The 23,750-nt window shown below is 53.7% G+C and overlaps 2 protein-coding genes across 2 annotated transcripts in view; both read left to right on the forward strand.

The window, feature by feature from the left end:
• The window catches only part of QSOX2 (quiescin sulfhydryl oxidase 2), a 30,083-nt gene extending 25,034 nt beyond the window's left edge, over positions 1–5,049 (forward strand). Inside the window, exon 12 of the mRNA XM_062591316.1 lies at positions 438–5,049. Within this exon, the coding sequence (XP_062447300.1) occupies positions 438–988 (551 nt within the window). The 3' untranslated portion in view covers positions 989–5,049. The remainder of the gene's footprint in view (positions 1–437) is intronic.
• Positions 5,050–7,661: 2,612 nt separating this feature from the next.
• LHX3 (LIM homeobox 3) lies at positions 7,662–14,521 on the forward strand. The gene is made up of 6 exons (XM_062590982.1): positions 7,662–7,731; positions 10,957–11,128; positions 11,428–11,630; positions 11,853–12,004; positions 12,147–12,318; positions 14,103–14,521. Exons 1-6 carry the CDS (start codon positions 7,662–7,664, stop codon positions 14,519–14,521), a joined length of 1,188 nt encoding a protein of 395 aa, XP_062446966.1.
• The last annotated feature ends 9,229 nt before the right edge of the window (positions 14,522–23,750 follow it).

Here is a 23,750-nt window from a genome sequence, read left to right on the forward strand (position 1 = left end):
ACTGAGTGCAAAAGAGCAGTTTGTTTTGAACTGTAACTCAAATTAACCCTGAAAGCCCTGATGGTGGTGTTCTTAATCCCTTGTAAAAGCGTAGCAGTTGTGGTATGCTGTCATTCTAGAATTTGAATGCTACAGCTTTTCCTTAGAGAAAAGGAGAATGATTATGATCTAGTGTTTATATTTTGAAAGAGGAAGCAATACTTCAGAACATAACTGATGCTTCCATAAGGGAGCTTAGAAATCTTCAGATTCATTCATGATCATCTTTAGATTAATACAAATATACTGTTATGCTGGGGGGGTTTTTAAAAAAATTACTATTTTTAAGTAGAAAATATTCTCTGTAGTCACCAGTGAAATGACTCATAGTTCAGCCTTAGTTCATTCACTTCTCTTGATTTGTTTTTGTTTTGTTTTGTTTTTTCTCTCCCAATTAGGTGATCTGAGTGAAGATCCAAAATTTCCCAAAGTTCAGTGGCCAACTCCAGACCTTTGTCCTGCATGTCATGAAGAAATTAAAGGATTACACAGCTGGAATGAAGACCAGGTTCTACAGTTCATGAAGTATCACTATAATAATGAAAATATTTTATATAAATACACTGAAGGCCAGACTGACTCCAATGAAGTTGATCATGGAGATACAAGGGAGACAAAAGACAAAAGCCCACCAAAGAAGCCAAGTGGAAACAGAGAAAATAAGATCCTGGACCAAGAAAACGTACTAGATTCAGAATCTAAGGTGTTAGATAAGCTAATAGCAAATCATTCACCAGTGAAAGATAGAGGTAAAAGTGCAGTTGAATCAGCTGATCATAAAGAGACCAAGCAGTCTGTATCTTTCTTAGGGATTGGATTTTCAAACATAGACATGAGCCTGTGTGTCGTACTTTATGTAGCATCATCCTTATTTTTAATGATAATGTACTTTTTTTTCAGAATGAGATCCAAACGGTGGAAAGTGAAGTATTATCGCTCATCTGTATAGAACTTTAAATCAGAAACAAAGTTTTCATTGTAAGTGGCTGTTCAGTTCCAGCTGCAGCTTTAATATTTATGATCAGGGATTTTATATACAGTATTCCTTGTTTCAAAACCCTTTCTTCCCAATTCATTTCACAAATGTTCTAGCTCAATACACAGCTTGCTGTGAGAACCCTAATATTTGACTGTCACAGGCACGTAGCAGTATTGTAAAATGTCTGCTCAAGGAAGCATTGCATTTTCCAGTTAAGTTTTTCCATGACTTACCACCTACATCCTTTACTCATTTGTGAAGTAAACATTACATTATGCAGTTAACTATGCCTGGTTTTGGAGAGAAATTGGATACTGTTTTGTGTACTTGAAGACTTTTTTTTTTAATTTATCCAGAGCTGATTTTACCTACAAGATTACTGAACAGATACACTGTTACCTTAGGTTTACCATTTGGAGAAGCAAGAGTTTTAAAGAGACAAGTTCCATATCCATTTTAAACGTCTGTTTCCATTACATATTTAAAGTAGAAAGTGTTAAGTGTTCAAACAAGTCTTCCATTCTCTTATGTATTCCAGCCAAGCATGTATATGTCTCTGGTAGGATGAGAGGTCTGGGGCAGTTAGTGCATCTATAAGCAGCCTGATTCTGATTTTGCTGATACTACCATTCATTTTAATGGAGTTTAGATGTAAGCGAGAACCGAATCAGATCTACTGTTTTTCTTGCTCTGGTGTTGAATGCATTAATGGAGCATTAGATAACTCACCTGGATATTCTAACTTATGATTCAGAAAAGTAGTTAAGTAATTATTGTTATGTCATTCAGGGGGAAGCCAATTCTGATGAACTCCTGTAAAAGGAAACACAATTTTTAATACAGGAAAATGGGACTCCAGCAGCATCAGCATACCAAAACAAATTTACAGATTTATACAGTGTCACAAGAAACTTAGTATATCCAGATCTATTACACTGAAATCATTTATTCTTCCGTTGAGGCAGTGTAAGAACTTCCTATTGGTATTGCTAGTTCTGAGGTCACAAGGAATATTGCCTGCTAGCTGCAAGGCTTCCTGTACAGTACTTAAAAAAAAAAAACAACCCCCCCCCTCCATTACCTTGTCCTTCTACTGGAGTGCTCCACTGTCTGAGTCAAAAAGAAATTACCTGTAGTCCAAGAGCTTTTCCATTCTGGGATGTAGTAGCAATTGGGAATATGGCAGTTGCATTTACATATCCATCAGTCTGTCCAGGATCTTGGCTGACAGCAGTCAGAAGAAAACATGGAAGCAGTTATAAATTACCATTTGGAATAGGAGTTCCTTTTTTATACTAGCTGTGAGGGATAATTCACGTCCTGGATAGTGAAGTTTATAATCCTATCCATTGAAATTGAGCATGTTCTAGTTATCCATTACCTAATCTTTAGTTAATCCTAATAGGTTTTGGCCTCAATGTTTTCTTGTGGCAATGAGTTCTACAGATTAATTATGTTATATAAAAAGGCTTTTCCTTTCAATTTTACATTTGTAAGTCTTAATTTAATTCAATGTTCCCTAGCTCTTCTGTTATGTGAGAAGGACTAAATACTCACTGGCCAATTCATTCTTATATTGTATCATTCTTCATTATACTGTTAGTGTGTCTTTTTACTTCCATCATCAGCCCTCATATGAAAAGTTGGAAGCTCTGCAATAGGAATGGGCTACGATTTAGCACAAAAACTCAGCAGTGATGGTTTTTCATAAATAGATTTTATTCATTGAGAAATGTAAGGCAAAAAAAATCCAGTTTTGCATAATTTTCAACTGGAATAACAAAATTGAGCCAATGGTTACTGTCTCTTGTTACTTTAAGTATCAAAATAGCTTACAAGTTCACATAAACTAATAATCCTTGTAGTGAAAAACGTGTCAGAGGAAAAACTTCCATTCACTTGACACTGATAATATGACATAGGTACAGAAGCACATTAAAGATGATTTAAGAGAATTGGAAATACAGTTTATTGTATGGAATCAATGGCCTTTGCAGCAATGTGAGAAAATGCGCTCCACTTCCTGCCGTAAAGCTAGAGGCCGGCACCTTCCTATCGCTGCCTACGTCTTCCACACAGGGAGTCGCCTTTTGCTAAGGGCCTAGCATGAAAACTGCGTGTGCTCAATGTTGTCGTGACATCAAGTCAGTCTGTGTTTCCTAATGACCTAAACCCTCGTTGTTTAAGAGGCGTGACACAACGAGCCATCGTCTCATTTCGGAATTTATCAGAATCCCTGTAATGGTCTTTATGGGATCTGGGCTTGAATGTTAAAACTGCTTGTAAGCAACAACAGAAAGAGTGAAATAGCAGTAGTGGTTAGTCCAGACTGGCTCTTCAGTGCCCCTGTGTGCCGGAGAGACCCCAGGGGTAAGTTAGTTAAGAGATCAGCCCAGAGATTTCAGTTTTCAGTTTGAAAATTGGCCAACCTTTAAGTGACCGAACTGGGAGGAATGGGGTTTGATATCAGCCAAAAATTGAAGACATTTAGTGCCCCTTAAATAAATAAATAAATAAATTGGGCAACAGATACTGAATCTGGAAAATTTGTCCAGCCTATGTAGGACTGAATTTCCTGCTAGCAGTAACCTTGTAATGCATATGAAAATATGTAATTACTGCTGTTGTTTTGAGCTTTACTGAATAGTTAGACATGAGTTTAATTGTCCCTCATTCAACTTATTTTCATCTGCATATTAAAAGGCTTTGCAGGTTTGTAGGAATTATTTTGACGTTAAAACAGCAGCTTAAGTGTTTGGGAATATGTTAACTCTTCTGCTACATACTGTTAACTTCATCTTGCCTTGACCCTGTTTGAAATGTGGCACAATGAACAGATATAGAGACTTCCAGTGTTTTTTTGTTTGTTTCATGAGAGTGTTAAAAGCGTGAAAGTAGAACTTCAATTTTGTGTGTTGGTGCTGTAACTCGGTGTTGCCAGCTAATTGACACAAGGCTTTCATTTCAAGTGCTAGTAGTGACCTCATCTGGAAGAGTGTCTTTGTCTTTGAGTTCAGTTATGTAAATCTTGGTTTATTTGTTCTTATTTTGTATCTTTATAGTGACAAATTATATCCTTTTACATATTCTGAATGTAAGGGTGTATTAAGTCCACCGTGGAATGGGGGATGCTGCTTTGCTATGGTGTATTATAGGTAGGTGAGTCACAACAAAGTGTTTCCTTTTTAAAAATGCTTCAAACCACCATCTCTTCAGTCCCAAAACTTTCATTTGTGTATTGTGTTATATCATAAAAGTTTTTGTAAACATTTATGGATCATACAAAAACTCCTGAGAATCACTGTTCAAGAAGGATTTCTGGCCCTTTGTAATTCATGGAGCCTTCTTTGCTATTCAGATGTTTTTAAAGAGGAAATACTAAACCTGCAGAGAAATAGAGTTCTGTGGAATATGCTAGGTCAGAGAAAGAAAAGCTGCAAGTGCTGAAGAAAGCTAATGAAATTTAAAATTACAGTTCTAGAGAATAATTTCAAACAGTGTATGCATCCTGCTATTCTTGCTCAGAACTGGATGTGAACTACCTTTTTTTTACAAAAGGTTCAAAATGTATTTACTAGGTCTGTATTACACATGAGGTGTTAAAAATGGTGAATATAACGGTTCAATAATTTAAATGTTTTATTTATTTTAATTCAATAATTTGACATTTTCATGTCTTTGTTTTTTTTAACTCAGTCTCATACCTCTCTCTGGGAAGGAAAAAGTGACCATTTTGTACCAAACTGTAAGCTAATGTGCTTGTTAAAAATAAATTGCAAACATTTGGGCAAAATAGTGCTTTTTTTCCATCTGTATTGAAGATCTTTTTAGCTAAACTATATGGCAAGGATAGCATGTATGCAGGTCAATTTCAAACCATATAGATAATTTTGTGTAGGATCTTAAAATAATTTTTAAAAGTACCAGGAACATGTAAACTTGTACTCCATTTCTTTCACTGTTCCCTGTAACTTTATAAAACATTCCTGTGAAGACACATTGCTGAATACAGGAGTGCTGGGAAAAGTTAACTTTCTGACCAATTGTTTGTCAGTATTCTCTATCTAGATATGTATACAGATCTGTAAAAATCTTCCTTTAATCTGAACATCTCTCCTTTGGCTTTGATGATGTCAACCTGCACTAGACACCAGAGAATTTTTTTCCCCCAGACTTAGCTGTCATCAGCAATACCGCTAATAGGGTGGGCGAGGTGGCTAGCTGAAAATGGTGATTATCTACATGCATCAGGATATTTTTGGAAATCAATAAACTGTAGACAAGGTGCTTTGGCGTTTGGTACTGCCATCCACTTCAGAAAAACGTGCATTTCCTTGCCACCTTGTGCCCTGGACAGGAGAACAGTGCTGCTCTCTGCAGTTGTCCAGGCACGCTGCCCTGGAAAAGCTGATGTAAACCTCATTGCCTACGTACCACAGGGGCAAATGCTGTTGAGGGGAGGGAAGGTACCCTGTCCTTTGCACCCATGGGTTAACAAACGCGCTGCTTCGTTTTACACATGCTAAGGGAACTCACCACTGTATCAGACAAACCCGATGAGAAATTGGTTGGGAAGATGGCTGTGATGCAACGTCTTCCTGGAGGAGGGAAATGAGCACAAATCCCTCTTCCAAGGAAGAGTTTGCCCCTCATGGTACAGACCTTTGAATCTGTCCACAAAAAAAAGCTGACAGAAGGGAACCAGGGGAGAATATGTTTTGGCTTTTGTTATTGATCTCAGGGGCTGTTAAGTGAACTTCTGATCTGGGGGATGGCGAGGAAAATGGGATTTTTTTTTTCCAATAGTGGCAGAATCGCGGTGAGGCGGCCCGTGGGCCAGGGCTGATGCTGTGGGAAGGGAGCTGCTGAGCTGTAGGGATGGGTCACTTGGGAGTGGGGATGCCCAGGACTCTGACAGCAGCTGGATTGGATGGGCCAGGGCTTAGAGCTGGGTCTGCAAGGGCTGGATCAGAGGGGTGTGAGGTGGACGCTGGGGATGGACCGGGCCAGAGGAGAGCTAACATGGGGCTGCCCCGGGTCCCGGGGGTGCCAGGTGGCTGTGCGGGGCTGGCACCTGCTATAGCCAGACCGGAGCAGGTATCTGCCGCCTGCCCCGTCCTGCAGAGCCTGTGCGGCTGCCGCGGCCCCTCCCAGCTCCGCACACGCCAGCGAACCCCCAGGGCCTAAACTGCTTCCTGAAAGGATCAGACAAAAAAAATCCACTTATAAAACCGAGCTTAAAAGAGACCCTGTGAACCATCACCTGCCCTGCTAGGAGCTGTGTCTCCAGCGAGGGTCCTGATGCCCCCCGCAGCCGGATGCTGGCGGTACCCCCCAGGACTCGCCGGGCAGCTGGCCGCCGCTGCAGCGAGGTGGCCCTGGCACCCGGCAGTACCGAGCGCAGCACCAGCGGTGCTCTGCCTGCGCTGCGGCTCTTCTCCAGCCTCGTACTTCTAGGTACTTTGTTCAGGGTCCCCAGATCCTGGTCCCCCCCCCCCCGCATTATTTTCCAGCCCTGCAGATCCAACCTGTCCTCTGCCAGCCGCACGGTGCAAGGAGACGGGCCTGAACGTGGCCGTCGGGCCCCCGCGGCCCTGCATGCCACGACGGGGGAGCGTGGGCGACGCGGGGGGCTCGGGGCTCGGCGTGCAGCCCCCGGCCACCGCGCCAGGGCCGCCCCCGCGGCTGGGCGAAAGTCCCTGTGCTGCCGCCCAGCAGGAACATATGTGTGTTTGGAGGCTCCTGCCCATAAGCTGCTTTTATTAATTTGTAATCCCCCGCGAGCAGGAGGTAAAGGGATTCAGGGGGATTAACGGGCTCACAGTAACAACCACAATTATCAGCTCCGGCTGCCTGGGGCAAGCGGAGCGCACACACGCGCAGAGACGCACACCCTGACACACGCACGCACCTGCGTGAGCACACGCACCCCTCTGCACAAGCACCCAGAAAGCATGGCACAAGCGCACAAATACAGCCACATCCTCGCACGAGCACGCACACCTGTACACACACAGGCAAACAGAAACCTGCACACTGCTGCGTGCACAGCCACGCAAATACATAGGCTTACGGGCACACGCCTCTGCGTGAACGTGCACACCCTGCACGCGCGCACAGCGACAATTGTATGTACATATGTGGGCCAACACGCACGCACACCCGTGTGCACACAAAACTCCCCACAGCCCTGCACGCGTGCCCCTGCACACACACGCACACCCACACAGCCCTGGGCCCACACAGACACACACCTGCATGCACATGCAAGCACACTGCAGCCCTGCACCAGTGCAACCCCCCCCCGTACCCCTGTCCTCCCGTCGGCACTTGGAGCCCCCCCGCCCGGGTACTGCGGGTGGGGAGTGGGGGGCCGGGCCGCGGGGCCGCTGCGCACCCGCGGGATGTGCGGGGACAGCGGCCTCCCCCCCCCGCGCCGCCTTTGTAATGCTGAATCGCCCCTCGGTGCAACGCGGCCAGCTGCGGCCCGGCCCGACGGCGCGGGGCCGCCCCCGGCCCGCCCCCCCGCGCCGGCCCCGCTCCGCCCCGGCGGCGGCCAGCCCCCGCCGCGCTGCCCTGCGCTCCCCTCCGCGCCGCTCCGCCACTCCTCCGCAGCCCGCCGCGCACCTCGGACGGCGCCGCGATGCTGCTGGAGCGGGTCCGCGCCGGCTCCGAGAAGGCCGCGGAGCTCTGCCCCTTCCCGCGGAGCCCAGGTGAGCGGCGGAGGGTGGGAGACCGCGTAACTCGCCGCGTCCCCCCCGCGGAGGCACCCGCGGCGGTTCTGCCAGCCGCGACGGGAGCGGGGCGGCCCGCGGGAGCTGCCCGTGCCGCGCTCCCGGGGCACCGCCGAGCCGTGGTTGGGGGTGCCTGCAGGTGGGCGGCCCGACGCCGCGGTGCAGGGCTCCTGCCCGACGGCTCACCGCCGCCCGTCACACGCTCCCCATCCCTTTATCCTGCCTCGTCCCCGAAACGAGAGACGAACCTCGGAGCCGCCGGTGCCGGGCGCAGGGCTGGGGGCGGCTGCCCGCATCCCCCGGCGCCTCAGGCCCCGCGCCCGCTCCAGGCGCCCGCGCCCGTTTCGGTCCCTTTCGTCACGTCGGGTTTGAACTCGGGCTCTCTGCTCCGCCGCTCCCCGCGCAACGAAGGCGAGAACGAACCGCGGCGTTTCGAGCCGGCAGTTCCCCCCCGACGGCGGGCACCATCTGCGCAATCCTTCCCCCCCCCCTCCCGGTTCCAGGCGTGTTTCCCCTTGTCCAAGAAAAGCTCCGGTTATTTCCCTTGCTAAACGGAATTTTCTCCCCCGTTTAACAAATGGAGACAACGCCGGCGCCGCCGGGGCCGGCGAGAGCCGTGCTGGCTTTTGCGCGCCCCGGGGCCGCCGTCTCTGTGCGGGGCCGTCGCGGGTCGGGCCAGGCCGCTGGGTGCCGGAGCAGGAGGCAGAGCCGTCCCGGGGCATCGCCCGGCTTTCCGCAGGCGGCTGCCGCCGCCCCGTCGGGCCCCGCGCTCGCCCACGACGGGCAAGTGTCTTAAAAACAAAATAAAGAGGAGCCGAGGCCGAAGGGGTCGCGGGTCCCACCGCGCTGCTCCGCGGCCCCTCGGCCCCGCGACGGCGGAGGAACCGGGGCTGGAGCGCGGCGACACCGACGCGCTGCGGGGCCGCTGCGGACGCTCCGAGCCCCCAGGGCCGGGCAGCGCGGCAGCCGCCGCCGTCGGGCTGGCGTCCCCGCTCCTGCCCGGTCTTTCCGCCCGGTTGGTCTTTTCGTGGCGTTCCCCGGCGGCTGCAGCCGCGGGCAATCGCACGTCTGACGCCGTAAATCGGGAGATGGTTTTGCCGGGGCAGGGGGGGAAAGAAAACAGCCCAAAGCGAATTAGCGGCACAAGGAACTGCGCGGGGAGGCCGTTCGCCGGCAGGATCCGGCGCCCAGAAATAGCCCCGCGGCCCCGGGGCGCAGCCGCTCGCCGGCGCCTGCGGGGCCGCAGCGTCCCCCGAGGCCGGGGCCGCAGGAGGCACCGGGCGCCGCGGAGGCTGCGCGAACGGCGCAGCGGGGCTCGCCGTGGCAGGGAGCCCCGCAGCACGGCGGCGGCGGCGGCAGCGGGGCCCGGCGGCGGCAATTCGTTCGTGTCGGCCGCGGGGGAGTACGAGCCGCCCGGGCGCAAATCCCTGCTTCTGCGCGGCCCGAGGAGGTGGGCAGCGCGCAACGAGTTCCCGCGGGCGGGCGGCGCTACCCCTCCCGGAGCCCCCCCCGGCGCAGCCCCGGCTCCGGCCGGGCCCCCCGCCCGCCGCCGGCCCCGTCGGGGCGCGGCCCCGCTCGGCTTTCGTTTTCCGGGCGCCGCGGAGCCGTCGCCCTCCCGCCGTCTCCGGTCGCCAAGGGGCGGCGGGAGGGGACGTGCCCCGGCCGCCGGCCCCGGGCGGGGTGGGGGGATTAAATACAGTGCGCCGTGATGCCCGGCGCGGCGCTTCCAGCCGGCACCGGGCAAGGGCTGGGGGCTAAAAATATCCTGCTTGAGCGAGTTAAATCCCCAGCGCTGCTTGGGGGGGGGGGGGGGCCGGAGGGCAGCGCCGGGGGGTCCTCGCCGCCGCGATCCGGGCGCGGAGAGGGCCTGGCGGGCGGGGGCGCCGCGGCCCCGCACCCGGGCGGCGGGGCGGGCGGCGGGGGCGGCTGCGCCCGCGACCCGCGGAACATGCACCCGCCCCGGGGCCCCCCCTGAGGGAGAGCCGCAGCCACGGCCCGCCGAGGCGCCATGCAGCGTAAGAGCCGCGGGGCCGGGGCCGCGCCGTGTTACCGTGCCCCAGAGTTTTACCGTGCCCCGGGGCCGTGCCGTGTTACCGCAGCCTGAGGCTTTGCCGTTTTCCGGTGTCCCCAAGTCCCGGGGCTTTGCCGTGGTACCGCGCCGAGGTTGTGCCGTGTTGTTATACCCGGTGCTTTGCCGTGTTGCCGTGCCGTGCCGGGGCCGGGTGCCGGCGCCCCGGCGGCAGTTAGGAGCCCCGTGGCAGCCTGGCTCTCCCCGGGGCAGCCGGGCCGCGCCGAGCCGAGCCGCGCTCCCGCGGGGCCGCCCCGGCGCAGGGCCGAGGGTCGCCGCTGCTCCCGCGGCTGCCGCGGCTGTTGTCTGCTTGAAGCTGGTTGATTGTTGAGGAAACGATTATACCTAAAACGATATCATCTTTACCTGTACCCCTGGCTACAGCTATACATCTCTATGCATGTCTTTATATAGTTATCTATATATTTATGTGTCCATATAGTTGCATCTATCTATAGCTATATATCTATACCGATATAGATATATTTATTTAGCTCTATCTGTATCTTTTCCTATCTATATCTATTCCGATATATTGGTATCTTTATATCTCTGTTTATATATCTGTATACTTTTATATCTACATATTCGAATATTTTTGTATTTACGTATCTGTCTATTTTTATATCTATATTTACCTATATCTGTATTTGTATCTATATTATCTCTGTCGGTATCTGCAGAGTGACCTGGTTTTTATTCTCAGTACAATTCTCATTATTTCTGGCAATTTTTTTCCCCACCCCGCCAGTGCTTCCCCGCCGTTATTTGCGTGTGGATTTTGGAAGCCTGGGAAAAAACAAAAAGAGCCCGGAATAACTGTGATGCGACTCTGCAGGCGGCTCGACCCAGAGGTTATTTTCTTTGCCGTCATGTTCCTTCCCGTTCTCCCCGGTGTCCCCGGGCGTCTCTCCCCGGAGCGAGCGGCACTGCCGGGCGGCTCGCAGGGTGCGGCGACAACGAATTTGAACGAATCCGATCTTTTTTTCGTGCCGTTTCTCTACTGTCCCCCAGCCCGCCGTAGGGCGGCAGCAACCGCCGGGGGCCAGGCCGGGGCCGAGCAGCGCGGGGGAGGCAGCGGTGCCGAAAGCGGTGCCGTCGGGGCGGCGGGCTGACGCGGAGCTGTCTCCCCGCAGAGATCCCGCTGTGCGCCGGCTGCAACCAGCACATCGTGGACAGGTTCATCCTCAAGGTCCTGGACCGGCACTGGCACAGCAAGTGCCTGAAATGCTCCGACTGCCAGACGCAGCTGGCCGAGAAGTGCTTCAGCCGCGGGGACGGCGTGTACTGCAAGGAGGACTTCTTCAAGTGCGTGGGGCCGGGGCCAGTGGGGCCGGGGCCGGGGCGGTGGGGCCGGGGGCGGTGGGGCCGGGGCGGTGGGATCAGGGGCAATGGGGCCGGGGCCAGGGCCGGGGGCGGCGCCGCGCGGCATCAGCACCGCGGCCGGCGGCCGGGGGCGGCCGGGCCGGTTCAGCACCACGGAGAGCGGCCGGGGCGGGCGGGCTGCGCGCCGCGGCGCGGCGCAAGGTGCGCGCCGGCGCAAGGTGCGCGCCCGCGCGGGGCGACCGCCGCAGCCCGCTCAGCGGCCGCCGCTTGTCCTCGCCCAGGCGCTTCGGGACGAAGTGTGCCGCCTGCCAGCAGGGCATCCCCCCGACCCAGGTGGTGCGCCGGGCGCAGGACTTCGTGTACCACCTGCACTGCTTCGCCTGCATCGTCTGCAAGCGGCAGCTGGCCACCGGCGACGAGTTCTACCTCATGGAGGACAGCAGGCTGGTCTGCAAGGCGGACTACGAGACAGCCAAGCAGAGAGGTACCCCTGCTGCGTCCCCCACTGAGGTGGGGAGGCGAGAGCCCCCCGCTCTCCAGGACCTTCTCTTCCAGTGGGGAAGAAGCCCAGGAGGGTGGGGCGGGGGGGGGGATGCAGGCAGAATCTGCTGGCGGGGGTGGTTGGAGAGAAGAGGGAGTTCCCGCATCCCTGGGGACACCAGCTCGCAGGCTGCTCCTACCCCGGTAACCCACACTATGTTGGCAGAGGCGGAGTCCACGGCAAAGCGACCCCGCACTACCATCACTGCCAAGCAGCTGGAGACCCTCAAAAATGCCTACAACAACTCGCCCAAGCCTGCACGGCACGTCCGGGAGCAGCTCTCCTCAGAGACCGGGCTGGACATGCGAGTGGTGCAGGTGCGACAGGGCTCCCCTCGGGGGCCAGCCCGGGGCCCTCAGGGTGGGAGGCGGAGGGCTGGCAGCCAAGCGGCAAGTGCTAGCCCTGAGAGAAGGAGCCGGCCCCGCAGAGAGGGAGCTCCCTGATGTGCCCTGCTTGCAGGTCTGGTTCCAGAACCGCAGGGCCAAGGAGAAGAGGCTGAAGAAAGATGCCGGGAGGCAGCGGTGGGGCCAGTACTTCAGGAACATGAAGCGATCCCGGGGGACCTCCAAGTCCGACAAGGACAGCATCCAGGAGGAAGGGCCTGACAGCGACGCCGAGGTCTCCTTCACAGGTCAGTGCCTGGAGGCCCGTTCCCAGGCAGGGCACTGCTGCGTGTGCTCTGCGAGTTCGCCATCCACGCAAACACTTTGGTCTCTGTCTAGGCTCATTTCATCCCCTTTGTGCCACTTTAACGATTTCCAGCCGTAACATAATGAGTGCAAACAGAGCCTGGCCCGGGAGGAACGGAGCGGGAGGAGCCGTGCGGAGCTGTGGGATTTCAGGGGTCCGGGCTGCGCTCGGCTGCCTGGTCCCCGCGGGGCTGTCGGGGGAGACACGTAGCCATGGCCACAAGGGACGGCTGAGAAACCGGAGGGGAAAGCTCTGGTCTTCCTCGGGGAGGACTGTGCTGGGTCCAAAACGGACAAGGGAAAACAGGCAGAAAGTCCCTTAGGAATTAGCTGGGCACATGCTGCGGGTCTTAAAGGAGTATCTCAATACAGTCTTTTTGAGGAACTCGTAGAAATACAAAACCCAGAGAGTCCAGAAGCAGTGAACTGAATGTTTCAATGGCAAAAAAGTACATAGCCATTTTTTTCCTCCTTTTTAAGGATGGTTTTATTTGCACAGTTATTAGCTAGGACACATCACCTCTTTGTAAAAGAGAGGTTGGTTTGTGTTCGGAGGGCTTCTGTAACAGGGGTGCTAGTTTTTTTGCAGCAGAGATGTCTGCTGATCAGCCCAGGAGTGCCCCTGCGCTACCTCTCAGCCCGGGCGGCCCAAGCCCACCCTCTCCAGACCCAGGGCTGGCTTGCTGCGAGTGTGGGATGCGGCCCTGCGTGGGGAGGCCGGTGCCTGCAGCTCGGCCAGGGGCCCCGGCAGCCCCCGGGCTGCATCTCGCACTTCCCCAGCGGTGGCCCGGAGCTGCTCCGCAGGGCCAGCTGGCTTCCGCCTGGGCCGCCGCAGCGCCCAGCTCTGCGTGCGTGTCAGCGGGTTTGTATCATTTTTAGGGATACAGGAAAGAAGCTGAAATGCAAAACTGTGTGTATTTATTTACACAGATATATGTCTATGTGCATATACGTGTGTGCACACCCACAGTATTCATTTCAGCTTCTCTCTCATATCCTTAAAAACTACTTGATTTCCAAGTCTGTTTATATGCACTGTACATCAGCATCATTAAATATGAATATGCCATAAATAATAACTAAAAATGTTTAAAAATAGTGACAGATTGATCCCACAAACAGGTTTATGTCCTCAGAAACAGAACAGTTCTCAGTATCCATAAAGCCTGTAATGAATGCAAACAATTTTTCCCTGGTGACTAAAAAATATTTTTCATTTTTTCAAAAGTGTTTTTAAGTTATATGATTACATTTCATTAGCTTGTTCCTGAGCAGCCAAATATGCTGAGATTTAATAGTTTTTTTCTGAGCAATAGGAGAGTTTTTCTTGCATGAGTGAGCACTCAGGTAACTCCTAAAAATGATAGCAAAAATCAAGGTAAACCTTAAATCCACAGAGAAAAAGTGGCAAGAATTTAAACTCCCATTCCCCTATAAGGGATTATTTTTAAATCATAGTGTTATATTTTAACATCTAATTTTCATGCACATTTTTAAAATCCAAAATGGATTAGACATTCCTATTCAAAAATATAATCTCATGGCTTTCTATGAAAACCCATCAAGAAGAACAGGAATAATAAGGAATTAGAAGCGGCAAGCGTGTGGCCGTCCGGCTCCTGTCCGCCTAGCCCGTCTATGCCGAGAGCTCGCAGGAGCTCCCCTCCGACCGCCGCCGGCCGTGACACTTTGCTCTCCCAGTAAAACCAGTCGCTTTTCCTTCCAGATGAGCCGTCTATGTCAGAAATGAGCCACTCCAATGGGATTTACAGCAACCTCAGCGAAGCGTCTCCGGCTCTGGGGAGACCGGCTGGGAGCAACGGGAGCTTCGCTCTGGATCACAGCGGCCTCCCGGCTCAGGACCAGTACCACGACCTGCGGTCCAACAGCCCCTACGGGATACCCCAGTCACCAGCTTCCTTGCAGGCGCTGCCAGGCCACCAGCCTTTAATCTCCAGCTTGGTTTACCCAGACAACGGCTTGGGCATCATGGGACAGGGCGGACAAGGGGTGCCGCAGTCCATGAGGGTGCTGGCTGGGAACGGGCCCAGCTCCGACCTCTCCACCGGCAGCAGCGGCGGATACCCGGATTTCCCTGCCAGCCCGGCCTCGTGGCTAGACGAAGTCGACCACGCTCAGTTTTGATACGAGGTCCGGCACGGGGCGATGCGAAGGGAAAGGACTCGGTGCTGTCAGGCATCACCCGCTCTGGAAACAAGGGATGGACAACCCGCGGCTGCCGAGCGGGGAAGGAATCGGAACGACTCGGAGAGAGCGGCCGCGCTCGCGGCGGCGAGCCGGGGCCGGTGCGCAAAGGCAGCCGCCTCGCTGCGATTGCCTGCGGAGCCGCCAGCACGACCGATTCCCGTGTCTTTGCTCAACACCGAGACTTGTGCTTTACAGATTTGATATAAGGTATTTTGCTTTCTGTTGTCAGTGCGTTCTTTAAAGCAAGGACTTGCTTCACCACTTATCCACACCGAAACCTTTTTAAGAGAAAATAAAGCCCTCATCCAAGGTAAAAGGTGTGACAATGTCTATATTTCTATAGGAGAAATGTTAATAGTGAATCACGTCAGAAATCCATGGTAGAAAACTTCTCTGTTCTTCCAGCAGATTTTTTAAAAGTGCACCGAAGCGGTATGTTTTGTTTTATTTTGAATTTACATTAACTTTTCTAAAATGGAATCTCTTTAATATGCCAATCATTTATCAGCAACCTTTTTCCTTTGTAAGGTGAAGATGACACGTTAATTCTGCTTCTCATCTTTTGATTTGTAGATTGCTAGTTTTATTCTTCCATATAAGCATTAAGCCGTGAATAGATGTATTTATTACCCAATAACTACACTTTTCTCACAGGGTCAAGGGGTGCTTTTTCTTGACCCAGGGACACTAGTGGCTCCGGGTTGTGAAACTTCTGCTTTTCTTTATTGATTCCTTCACAACGGTTTTACTGCAAAGCGTCTCAGAACCGCCGCGGTGTCTCGTTGCCAAACGCCTTCGCCGAAGGCCTCTGCGCAGGCGGTCGGGCCGGTTTCGCGCGCTCCCCGCGCCGCCGGGAGCGCGGCCTCGCCAAGGGCGCCACGTCCCCGACCGAGGCAGTCGTGCACTTCCGCGGCTGTAGCGCGAGCTGATTGTGAGGAAAGGCAAGACAATGTGTATGCTGTTACCTGTGCAAATTACTGAATTAACTGTAGATTATGTGAATGTCCAGTGTCTTTTATTTATATTCTCGCTTTCTCTCTGATGATCAAATACTTCATGACTACAAATAAATTTGTCAGCTAAACTTTAAATAGTCTTCTGCTAAATTCACACCAAAAGCATCGGCCCAGGTAAATACAACACCTGAAGGCAAAAGGAGAAGCCCTGACCCGGGGGCCCCGATTCAATGAAGTGTCGAGCGCACGCTGCCCATTGCTCTGCCAGGAGCAGCCCCCCGGCGGAAAAGTGCTTTGATAAGTAGAAGCAAAAAACGACAGTTAGGGAGGCAGCAGCGCTGGGCGAGCCAGACAGCGCTGCTCAGTGGTGCACTACCTTGGATCACACACGAGCTATTTTTCATGGGTCACGATTATTTTTCAGCATTCTTTGCAAAGGTAGAAACACGTAAAGGAGAAGTTTATGGTGACAAAGCAATCGAAAATAACATGTTCTGACGCTGTCTGTTTTTGTACTGAAAGGCGTCCACATGTCCTGTGTTAGAATATTTCAAAGAGAAATCAGAAAAAAAAAAATCAAGGAATTAAGCTCGGCCCGCCACATGCATCCCGTCAGCGTGGGTACCCATGCACAGGCGAGAGGCGCGCACACCCCACTCGCGATTTTCATATACGAGTGTCTGTGGTCACGCTCCTTCGAGTAGAATCAAACACTGTTTATCAAAGTCTCCAGTTTAAGAACTGGATGGGAATTGTCCTCTTATTTTATTTTTTAAAAACCTATGGGTTTTGAGCCTCTAACTCCCCTGGGAAGCTGGGGAAGATTTGCACCGGGGCCTTCAGCACGCTGAACATCTCCGAAGCGTTTGAATTTCCGCTCCCAGCGCCCGGAGGGGGAGGCAGCTGCGCGCGGCGCCCGGGGATCCCGCGGGAAAGGCGGTGCTTTCCCCGGGGGAGCCCAGCACCCTGGCGGGACGCTCGTCGCTCGGGGGGCACCAGATGCCAGGTGGTGACGCCTGGAAAATCGCCCTTTTGTTTCTTACCTTTTCTAAATGATGCGTCTTGCCGGAGCAGCTCGTCCCTGGTGTGCTCTGCCCCCTCCCCGTTACACAGGTGTTCTGTGTGCGAGCAGGAAACACGGCCAGGTGCTGCCCGCAGCGGACCGCCCTCCGGGAGCCGGGCCGAGCCGGGCCGAGCCGGGCCGAGCCGCGGCGCCCGCGGGCCTCTGCCGCAGGCCTCGGCGCGCTGCTTCCAGCCTGTGCAGCCCTCCGCGCGCGGCTGCCACCGGGATGCAGCGCCAAAGGCCCCGGAGCAAAGCGGTGCGCACGGGCGGCTCCGCGCTGCCGGAGCCGCTGCTCCCAGCACCCCGCTCCGGCTCCGACCTGCTAGAGCAGGGCAGCGGGAAACCCTCCGGCAGGAAACCACCAGGCTTTCGGCGTAGAAACGCCGTGCCCGGGGCGTGCGACCCCCCCGCCCTGCCTCTGCTCCGGGCAGGGGTAGGGGGGATGTCCTGATGTTTTTCCGCGGTGAAACCCTGTCCCCCGCAGCGGCCGCGGGAGCTGCGCTGCCCTCCCGCTCCCGAGCGCAGCAGCACAGCCAACTGTTGCTGCCAGCCCCCAGGCACAGCGCGAGCACCGTTCTTACGGAAACTTATGCAGTGATTTGGCAACCGTGGGACTTCAAACAGGCGATCGACCAAACGGAAAACGGGAGGAATCCTTTGTTTTCTGTTCTCCTGCTCTGCGATACAGAAACACTTACACCAAGTCTGGCTAGTTGTTTTGCATCAACATACCTGGGCACTTGAAGCATACATAATATTTTCCTGGAAGAGACCGACAGAAAAAGGAAATAAAAACAGAAATAAAGAAATGCAGCTTACTTTAGGATAATGATGTTTTTATAAAATCATTGTCTAAAAATTGTAGTTACTGAGCAAGTATTTTATAGATTTTTTTTTTTTTTGCGTAAGTTCCCTCACAGAAAAAAAAAAGATCATTTCCATTCCACTCTGGGGATTCCCAGTGGATTACTGAATTTAAGAAAGCAAGAAATGCAAATTTCTTCCTTCACCATTGTGTTTTGCTCTGAAAGGCAGAGGAGGCTGAAAGTTCCCAGCGCAGGCGACAGTGAGGAGGGCAGAGAGCTCCCCGAACGCCCTGATATAAAATGCAGGGGATTGCGTTTCAGCTCGTCCCTCCAGAGCCCAGGCCCAGAGATTCCATTAATACAAATGCTTTCTTTGCGTTAAAAAGAAAATCATTTTGAAAGAAGCAAATACAACTAATAGTTCGCAGGCGGCTGGCAGCCTGCGAGCCCAGGGAGCCGGAGGCAGAGGGGCTGCGCTGGCCGGCTCGCGGGCGAGCGCTGCAGCCTCTCCGGGGGTGTCACTCTCCCGTCTACTCCCCGCAGCCAGCAGCGGCTGCCGCTCCGCGGAGCCGGCGGTAACCCGACGCCCGCGGATGCAGGCGGGAGCAGCCAGGCCGGCGGGCAGCGAGGTGCCAAGCGACCCCGCACGGCTCTCGCTGCCTTCCCGGGGCAGCCAAACCCGGGGCAACCGCGCTGGTGCGAGCAGAGCCCCAGCACCGCTCGGCCGGGGCAAGCGAGGAGCTCGCAGGGCCTGGATGCTCCCCGGGTCGCCGGGGCTTCCTCCCCCGGGAGCGCCGGGGCGCCCAGCACAAGGCGTTGCCACCCCGGCCGCGGCCTGCCCTGCTTCCCCTGCAGGTGCCGAGGAAAAAGGCAGGGGAGCGGCACGCTTCGTGCACTGAAGTAACATCCACAAGCAGCAAGTGACTTTGTTAAGCCCCGACAAGGAAACCAAGCAAGCGAAAACATGCTGGAGAACAGCAAAGGTGTTCAAATTTGCTTTTTCCTTTCTGACATCTTTCCTTCATGTCCAGGCTGGCGTGTTTCACTCTGACCAGGCATGTGCACGTGCTGCACCTTGTTGGCACCGTGGGTAGTGGATGGGGAGCAGAGCCTGAGGAAGACGTCGATTTGGGATGCAGAAGGCACTGCTTTGGGGCTTGCCATCCTGTAATCTGGGATGAAAAATAATCTAACAGCCAAAAATGCAAGGTTTCTGGATTTAAATGAACTTGTTTGCGTTAGGATGAAACCAGTTTCTGCACGTTAGTCGCCTCACGGGACACGTGCAGGCCCGGGCGCGCGGCAGCGCGGTGGCAGGGGAGCGTGTGCACTGCGGAGCGCAAGCGCGACCCGCGACCCTCTCGCAGGGGACGCGGTTTAAAGGGGTCCGTCTTGGTCTATAAGCAGCAGCAGCACGTTGACCCCCAAGATGCTTTGTCCACTTTGCGTTTTGAAGGAAGATTCAGGTAGCAGCTACGAGACGGGCGGGGGAGGCCTGGTGTGGGCCGGCGCGGGGCTCCGGTGCCGCCTGTGCCCCCGGCGTGCTAGCGGGCGGTTTCGGCCACCCGAACAGCTACGAACCCCGCCACCGCGATGGTTTCTGTTAGCTCCCGGTTCTCTTCCCACCGCGCTCCGCAGAGTTTCTCCGCAGCTGCGGAGAGGTGGGAGCCGCTGGCTGCCGCGGGGCCGAGCCGCGGGTGCCGGGGCCGCGCCGCCGCCGCGCTCCCGGCTCTCCCGCAGGAGCCTGCGAAAAGCCGGCGAGTCAGCTGGAGGCGAGTAAATCATTCCTGACAGCTACATCTCTACAGGGCAGTTAGAATTAATGTAACAATTTGGCGTTTAATGAAGCAACAACACGCCGGGCTGCAGAGAATAGCTGGGACCTGCTGCGGTCGTGTTATACTCCCGCGGGGACCCAAACGGCAGAGACTTCATCAGCTGCCGGCTCGCGAGGCGCAGGGACTTGCCATGTGGCCGGCGAGGCGCCGGCACCCGCCGCTCCGGCCTCCAGCTGGGAGCCCGCCAGCGCCCGCCGGGCCGCAGGGAGCGCTCGGGCTGAGGCAGGTCGAGGAGATGCTCAATCAAGGCTGTTCCTGCAAAAAAATAAAAACAAAATCAAAACCTTCCGAAGCCTGTTGGAAAAATAGAGAAAATAAATCTGCAGTGGAGATGTCAGGAGAAGGGGGGAATGGGCAGAACAATATGTTTTGCAAATTAAAACCGGCTTAATCAGGTGCATCTATGAGTCTCTGATTTCCGCAGAAAGTTGCAGGTACTCGACCCTTCTCCAGGATAAGTCCTTTAAAAGATACTTAACTGCCTGAGGGAGGGAGGGGGGTGAATGCAAATGACTTAGGAGACAATCTTCTGTTTCCCATGTATATAAATATGCTCTCAAAGCATCGCAGTTTGCAGCAGCTTTGGATGCTTTAAAATAAATCATGCAGTGTTTTTTTTTTTTCTTTCCTTGCACTTAAAGGAAATTGTAGCACAAAACAACATCCTCTCACTTGCATAAACAGCGGGGCTCATTCTTCTCGCCGGGGCTGCCTGGTGCGCGTGTGGCCGCAGACCTAAGCGGGCGCGTTTTGCTGCGAAGCCTCACGGTCACCGGCTTTAAGGGCTTGACAGGTTTATAAAGTGCCGAGTGTCCCAGAGAGACCCCGGTGCTGTTTGCACAGAAGATGAAGCGTGCCATATCCAGCTGGCCTAACAAGGCAGCGGGAAATCTAAATTAATTCAGGAATCGCTTCTGTTTTTCTGAGGGAGGATGCTGTTCTCAGGCTGTGGAAATCGCACATCAGGAGAATACTTATTAAGGGCCGGCGGGGGCCAGCGCCGGCCTCCCCTCCCTAAATTGGGCGGGCGCTGAGAGGCTCCGAGTCGCGTGCTGGCTCCCGTCTGAACAGCCACAGGGTGCTGAGCCGTGGCCACTGCTCCCTCCGCGCCGTGCAAGCTGCACGAGGATTCGCCGGCTCTGTTTTGTTCTGCCAGCAGTAAAGCGTGTTTTAAAAGGCAGAGAAAGTCCTGCAGAGCGGACGGCTGCCGCCGCGCTGCCCGGGCCCCGGCGGCTGCTCGAGGCGGGACAGCGCCGCCGCGGCCCACGCTGCGGCCCCGGCGGCTCGTGCTGCGGCTTAGCGGGGCCGGCGGGGCGAAGGGCGGTTACGCGCTGCGCAGGGCCCGAGGCGCAGGACGAGGCGCGAGGAAGCTCTCTGCTGCGGCTGGGCTCTTCGGTTGCGCTGTGCGTGGCAAAGCCCCGGTCGCGCCGGCCAGCACCCAGCCCCTCGCGCTCCGCTTGCGGCAGCAAACGCCTTGGATGGCTCTGACCGGACCGGATCGAGAGCCAAGGGGAGCCTCGAGCTAAACGGGGCAAGATTTGGGCAGCGAACTGCATTTGGTAACTTGGCCCCAGCAGCTGAGTTTATCATTTTGAATTGGCTCCATATTAAACGGGACTTTTATGAGGCTGATGCAGCAGGAGCAGAGCCAGGCTCTGTCCCTGTCCTTTGCCACCAGGAGCACTTAGCACAGCCTTTCCGCTTCCATTTTCTGAGCGTGCCCGCCTCGCTGTGGCCTCTCTCCGACAGGAGGCTGCCATGAACTCCAAAATTAATTTTCCTGGACTATCCTAATCATTCTAGTTGAAACACCCCCTTGTTATGTCCTCTTTGGGACTTGGCTCTGGGGGATAAGGGTGTTCTGATGAAGCTGCCTAATGTGGCAAAATTAAAACTTGTTCTGGTTTTAATTTGTACTAATCATACACTCGGAAATAAAGACTTGGTCCCCCAAGTGTTTTTCTGGACTAGAGGAACAGGCTCATTCATTTACGCTTGGATTAATGTGCAGGATGCGAACACGGAAGGCCGATATTAGCCATGCTGCGGCCAGTGTAATCGCACCGATTCGTTCTGGAGATGAAACCATTGCCCAGATGCACCAAAATACAGATTTGTTTTCTTTTTTTCTCACTAGATTTGCCAGCAGGAAAAACCATCATTTTCAGCAAAAAAAATGTCCCCTGTGTTTGTTAAAGCATCTCATTAGCTTGGAGGAACACTAACTGGCCGCCCCTCGCTCAGGCGGGATGTTCCTCCCCTGTTCAGTATAAAGGGGGGTGGGCGCCGTGTAATGAGCACTTTGGGCTGCTTGGCGCGGCGCGGCACGGCACGGCACGGCACGGCGGGCTCCCGAGCAGCACCGTGATACGCTGCGCTCGCACGGGCTGCCACGTTGGCCCCCGCTCGCCCCGAAACGCCGCGCGACCCGCGGGGAGGGCACGCGCCGGGCCAAGGCCGCCCGCTGTCTCAGCAACTCCTGCGCCGCTGGAGCTGTCTGCACGTTATCGGAGGACGCCGTCGCCCGTGCTGTCCCCCAGGCAGCAGTGGGACAACGGCGGAGCCCGGGGCCGCGGGTCCGAGGCAGCACTCGCACCCTCCGTGCTCATGGGGTTTTGGGGCCCAAATGTGGCCCCGGAGCTGCAGTGAGCCCTTGTTTCTCCCCGCGACAGAGCACAGCTAGAATATAACCGCTTTTGTGGCTCGCCACGTTATTTGTCATTAATATTATATCAGGCCAAGTGCAGATCACGTTGCAGCGCATGGAGCTTCGGTACAGTTGTGCTTTCCCTGCTGTGCCCAACAGGCAGGGGTGAGAGGGTAGGGAGAGGAGGGGTTGGGGCACCCATGGGTGGGACTGGCAGCTGGAGGCTTATGGGCCAGCACCAAGCCCAGCTTGATTGCCCCTAGCTTGCCGCCTCTGCAGGGACAGGAGCAACTCAGGAGCCAAAACCTGCTTCCAGTGTGGGAGATGTTTTATTTTTCACTCTTCCCAACTCAGCAAATCCTCAGCAGGGGATGTAGGAAGGGAAAACCACTGAACCCTCTTTATTTTTAAAGCCATCCCTGGTCTTGCCCTGAGTTTGGGTGAGGGAAGGTGCTGGAGCTAAAGCCAGCCCCAGGGAGTGGCTTTGCCAAGTGACAGGTCTCTGCACCGGCACCTCTTGGGGCTGGGCCACGATTACGGGCCCTGCTTTGGGCTCCGTGTGTGTGTTGGGTGCTACGTGTGCCCCACCACGCTTGCAAACAAGCGTCTCTTGTGAAAGATTTCTCTACTGATAGCTGTACCACTACATAGCGATAGCTCCATATGTGCCTGCAAGCGCATCATATCATGCACGTAATGCCCATTGGCCAACATGTGCCACACGTGCACATGTGAGGTTGCACCCATGACCACCTCTGGTCACTGAGCTGCCAGTGGCTGGATACCCAAGTTACAGATTGGAAAGAAGAGTCAGGAATTATTTCAGGTGTTTTTAAGCTGTCGGAGATGAACTTGCAGCCTGATGGCAATTACAAGCCCTGAGGTCAAATTCAGCTTTGAAAATTGTAGTCGAAGATGCATATGCTCAAGATGGAAAGATGTTGGTGGTAAAAAATAACCCCTGGTTCCATTAGCTCTGTTTTGGAGAGCTGTGTCACTTCCCACAGACCGGCCAGTTGCGCTAATGAGAGCGCTCGTTATGAAGTCACCCCCTCCTCCATTAATTAAAGCTGCTTTGTGTGAAGCAGTGAAGAAGAATTGAGGAAAGGTTCTTGATGTGGTTACATTTTCCATAGATGTTGCTGAGTATCCATTACAGTCTGTGAAAGCCTTGTCAACATTTTTCCAGGGAAGAATGAAAATGTAAATAACTTTAAAATGATTCAATGTCATTGTGGTATGGAAAAAGGTCATGCTGCTGGAGATCATTTATCTTTTTGCCAATTTAAAGAGCTTTTTTCCTATTACATTTTTTGAAATTAATGTTTTTAAACATTACCCAAAGTAATGTTAACAATCACGGGGTTTATGGGATTGATCATTATACAGGCTGGGATTTAAATTGGAAAAGATTTGTTTTAGGTAGTTGTTGCTTGGGGGTTTTAACAGACCTTTTTATTTATTGCTTATAAAAATGTTTGCATCATTTAATGAAAAGACAAAAAAGATCCTCAGTTCCCAAACAAATATGAGAATAAAATGTTCTTTGGGAGTGAATTTGAGATTACAGAATCAGAGCTCATGTGTGTGCAATGACGTGTGCGTGTGGATGTTGATTTACGCAGATCTGAGGTGAGCCCACGGGGATAGGGTGTTTATTTCATAGACTCACAGAATCAGTAAGGTTGGAAGGGACCTCTGGAGATCGTCCAGTCCAGCTTCCCACACATTTAGGGCAGGGTTTTGCTGCTGCACTTTTGGGGTGAAGTTGTGGGAGTAGAGAACTGTGCAAAGGAAAGCTGCCCTTTTGTTAACATGACGACATTAAACTGTGCTGCGGTAAGCATGTTTCTCGG

Source organism: Rhea pennata, chromosome 18 (assembly GCF_028389875.1).
Source record: "Rhea pennata isolate bPtePen1 chromosome 18, bPtePen1.pri, whole genome shotgun sequence".
NCBI lineage: Eukaryota > Metazoa > Chordata > Aves > Rheiformes > Rheidae > Rhea > Rhea pennata.

Excerpts from the sequence above, each read along its gene's own strand:
- LHX3 (XM_062590982.1), top strand. The coding sequence starts at position 7,662 with ATGCTGCTGGAGCGGGTCCGCGCCGGCTCCGAGAAGGCCGCGGAGCTC. Across the intron at positions 11,631-11,852 it reads CGAGACAGCCAAGCAGAGAG|AGGCGGAGTCCACGGCAAAG; the intron begins GTACCCCTGCTG and ends CTATGTTGGCAG. Across the intron at positions 12,319-14,102 it reads CGCCGAGGTCTCCTTCACAG|ATGAGCCGTCTATGTCAGAA; the intron begins GTCAGTGCCTGG and ends TTTTCCTTCCAG.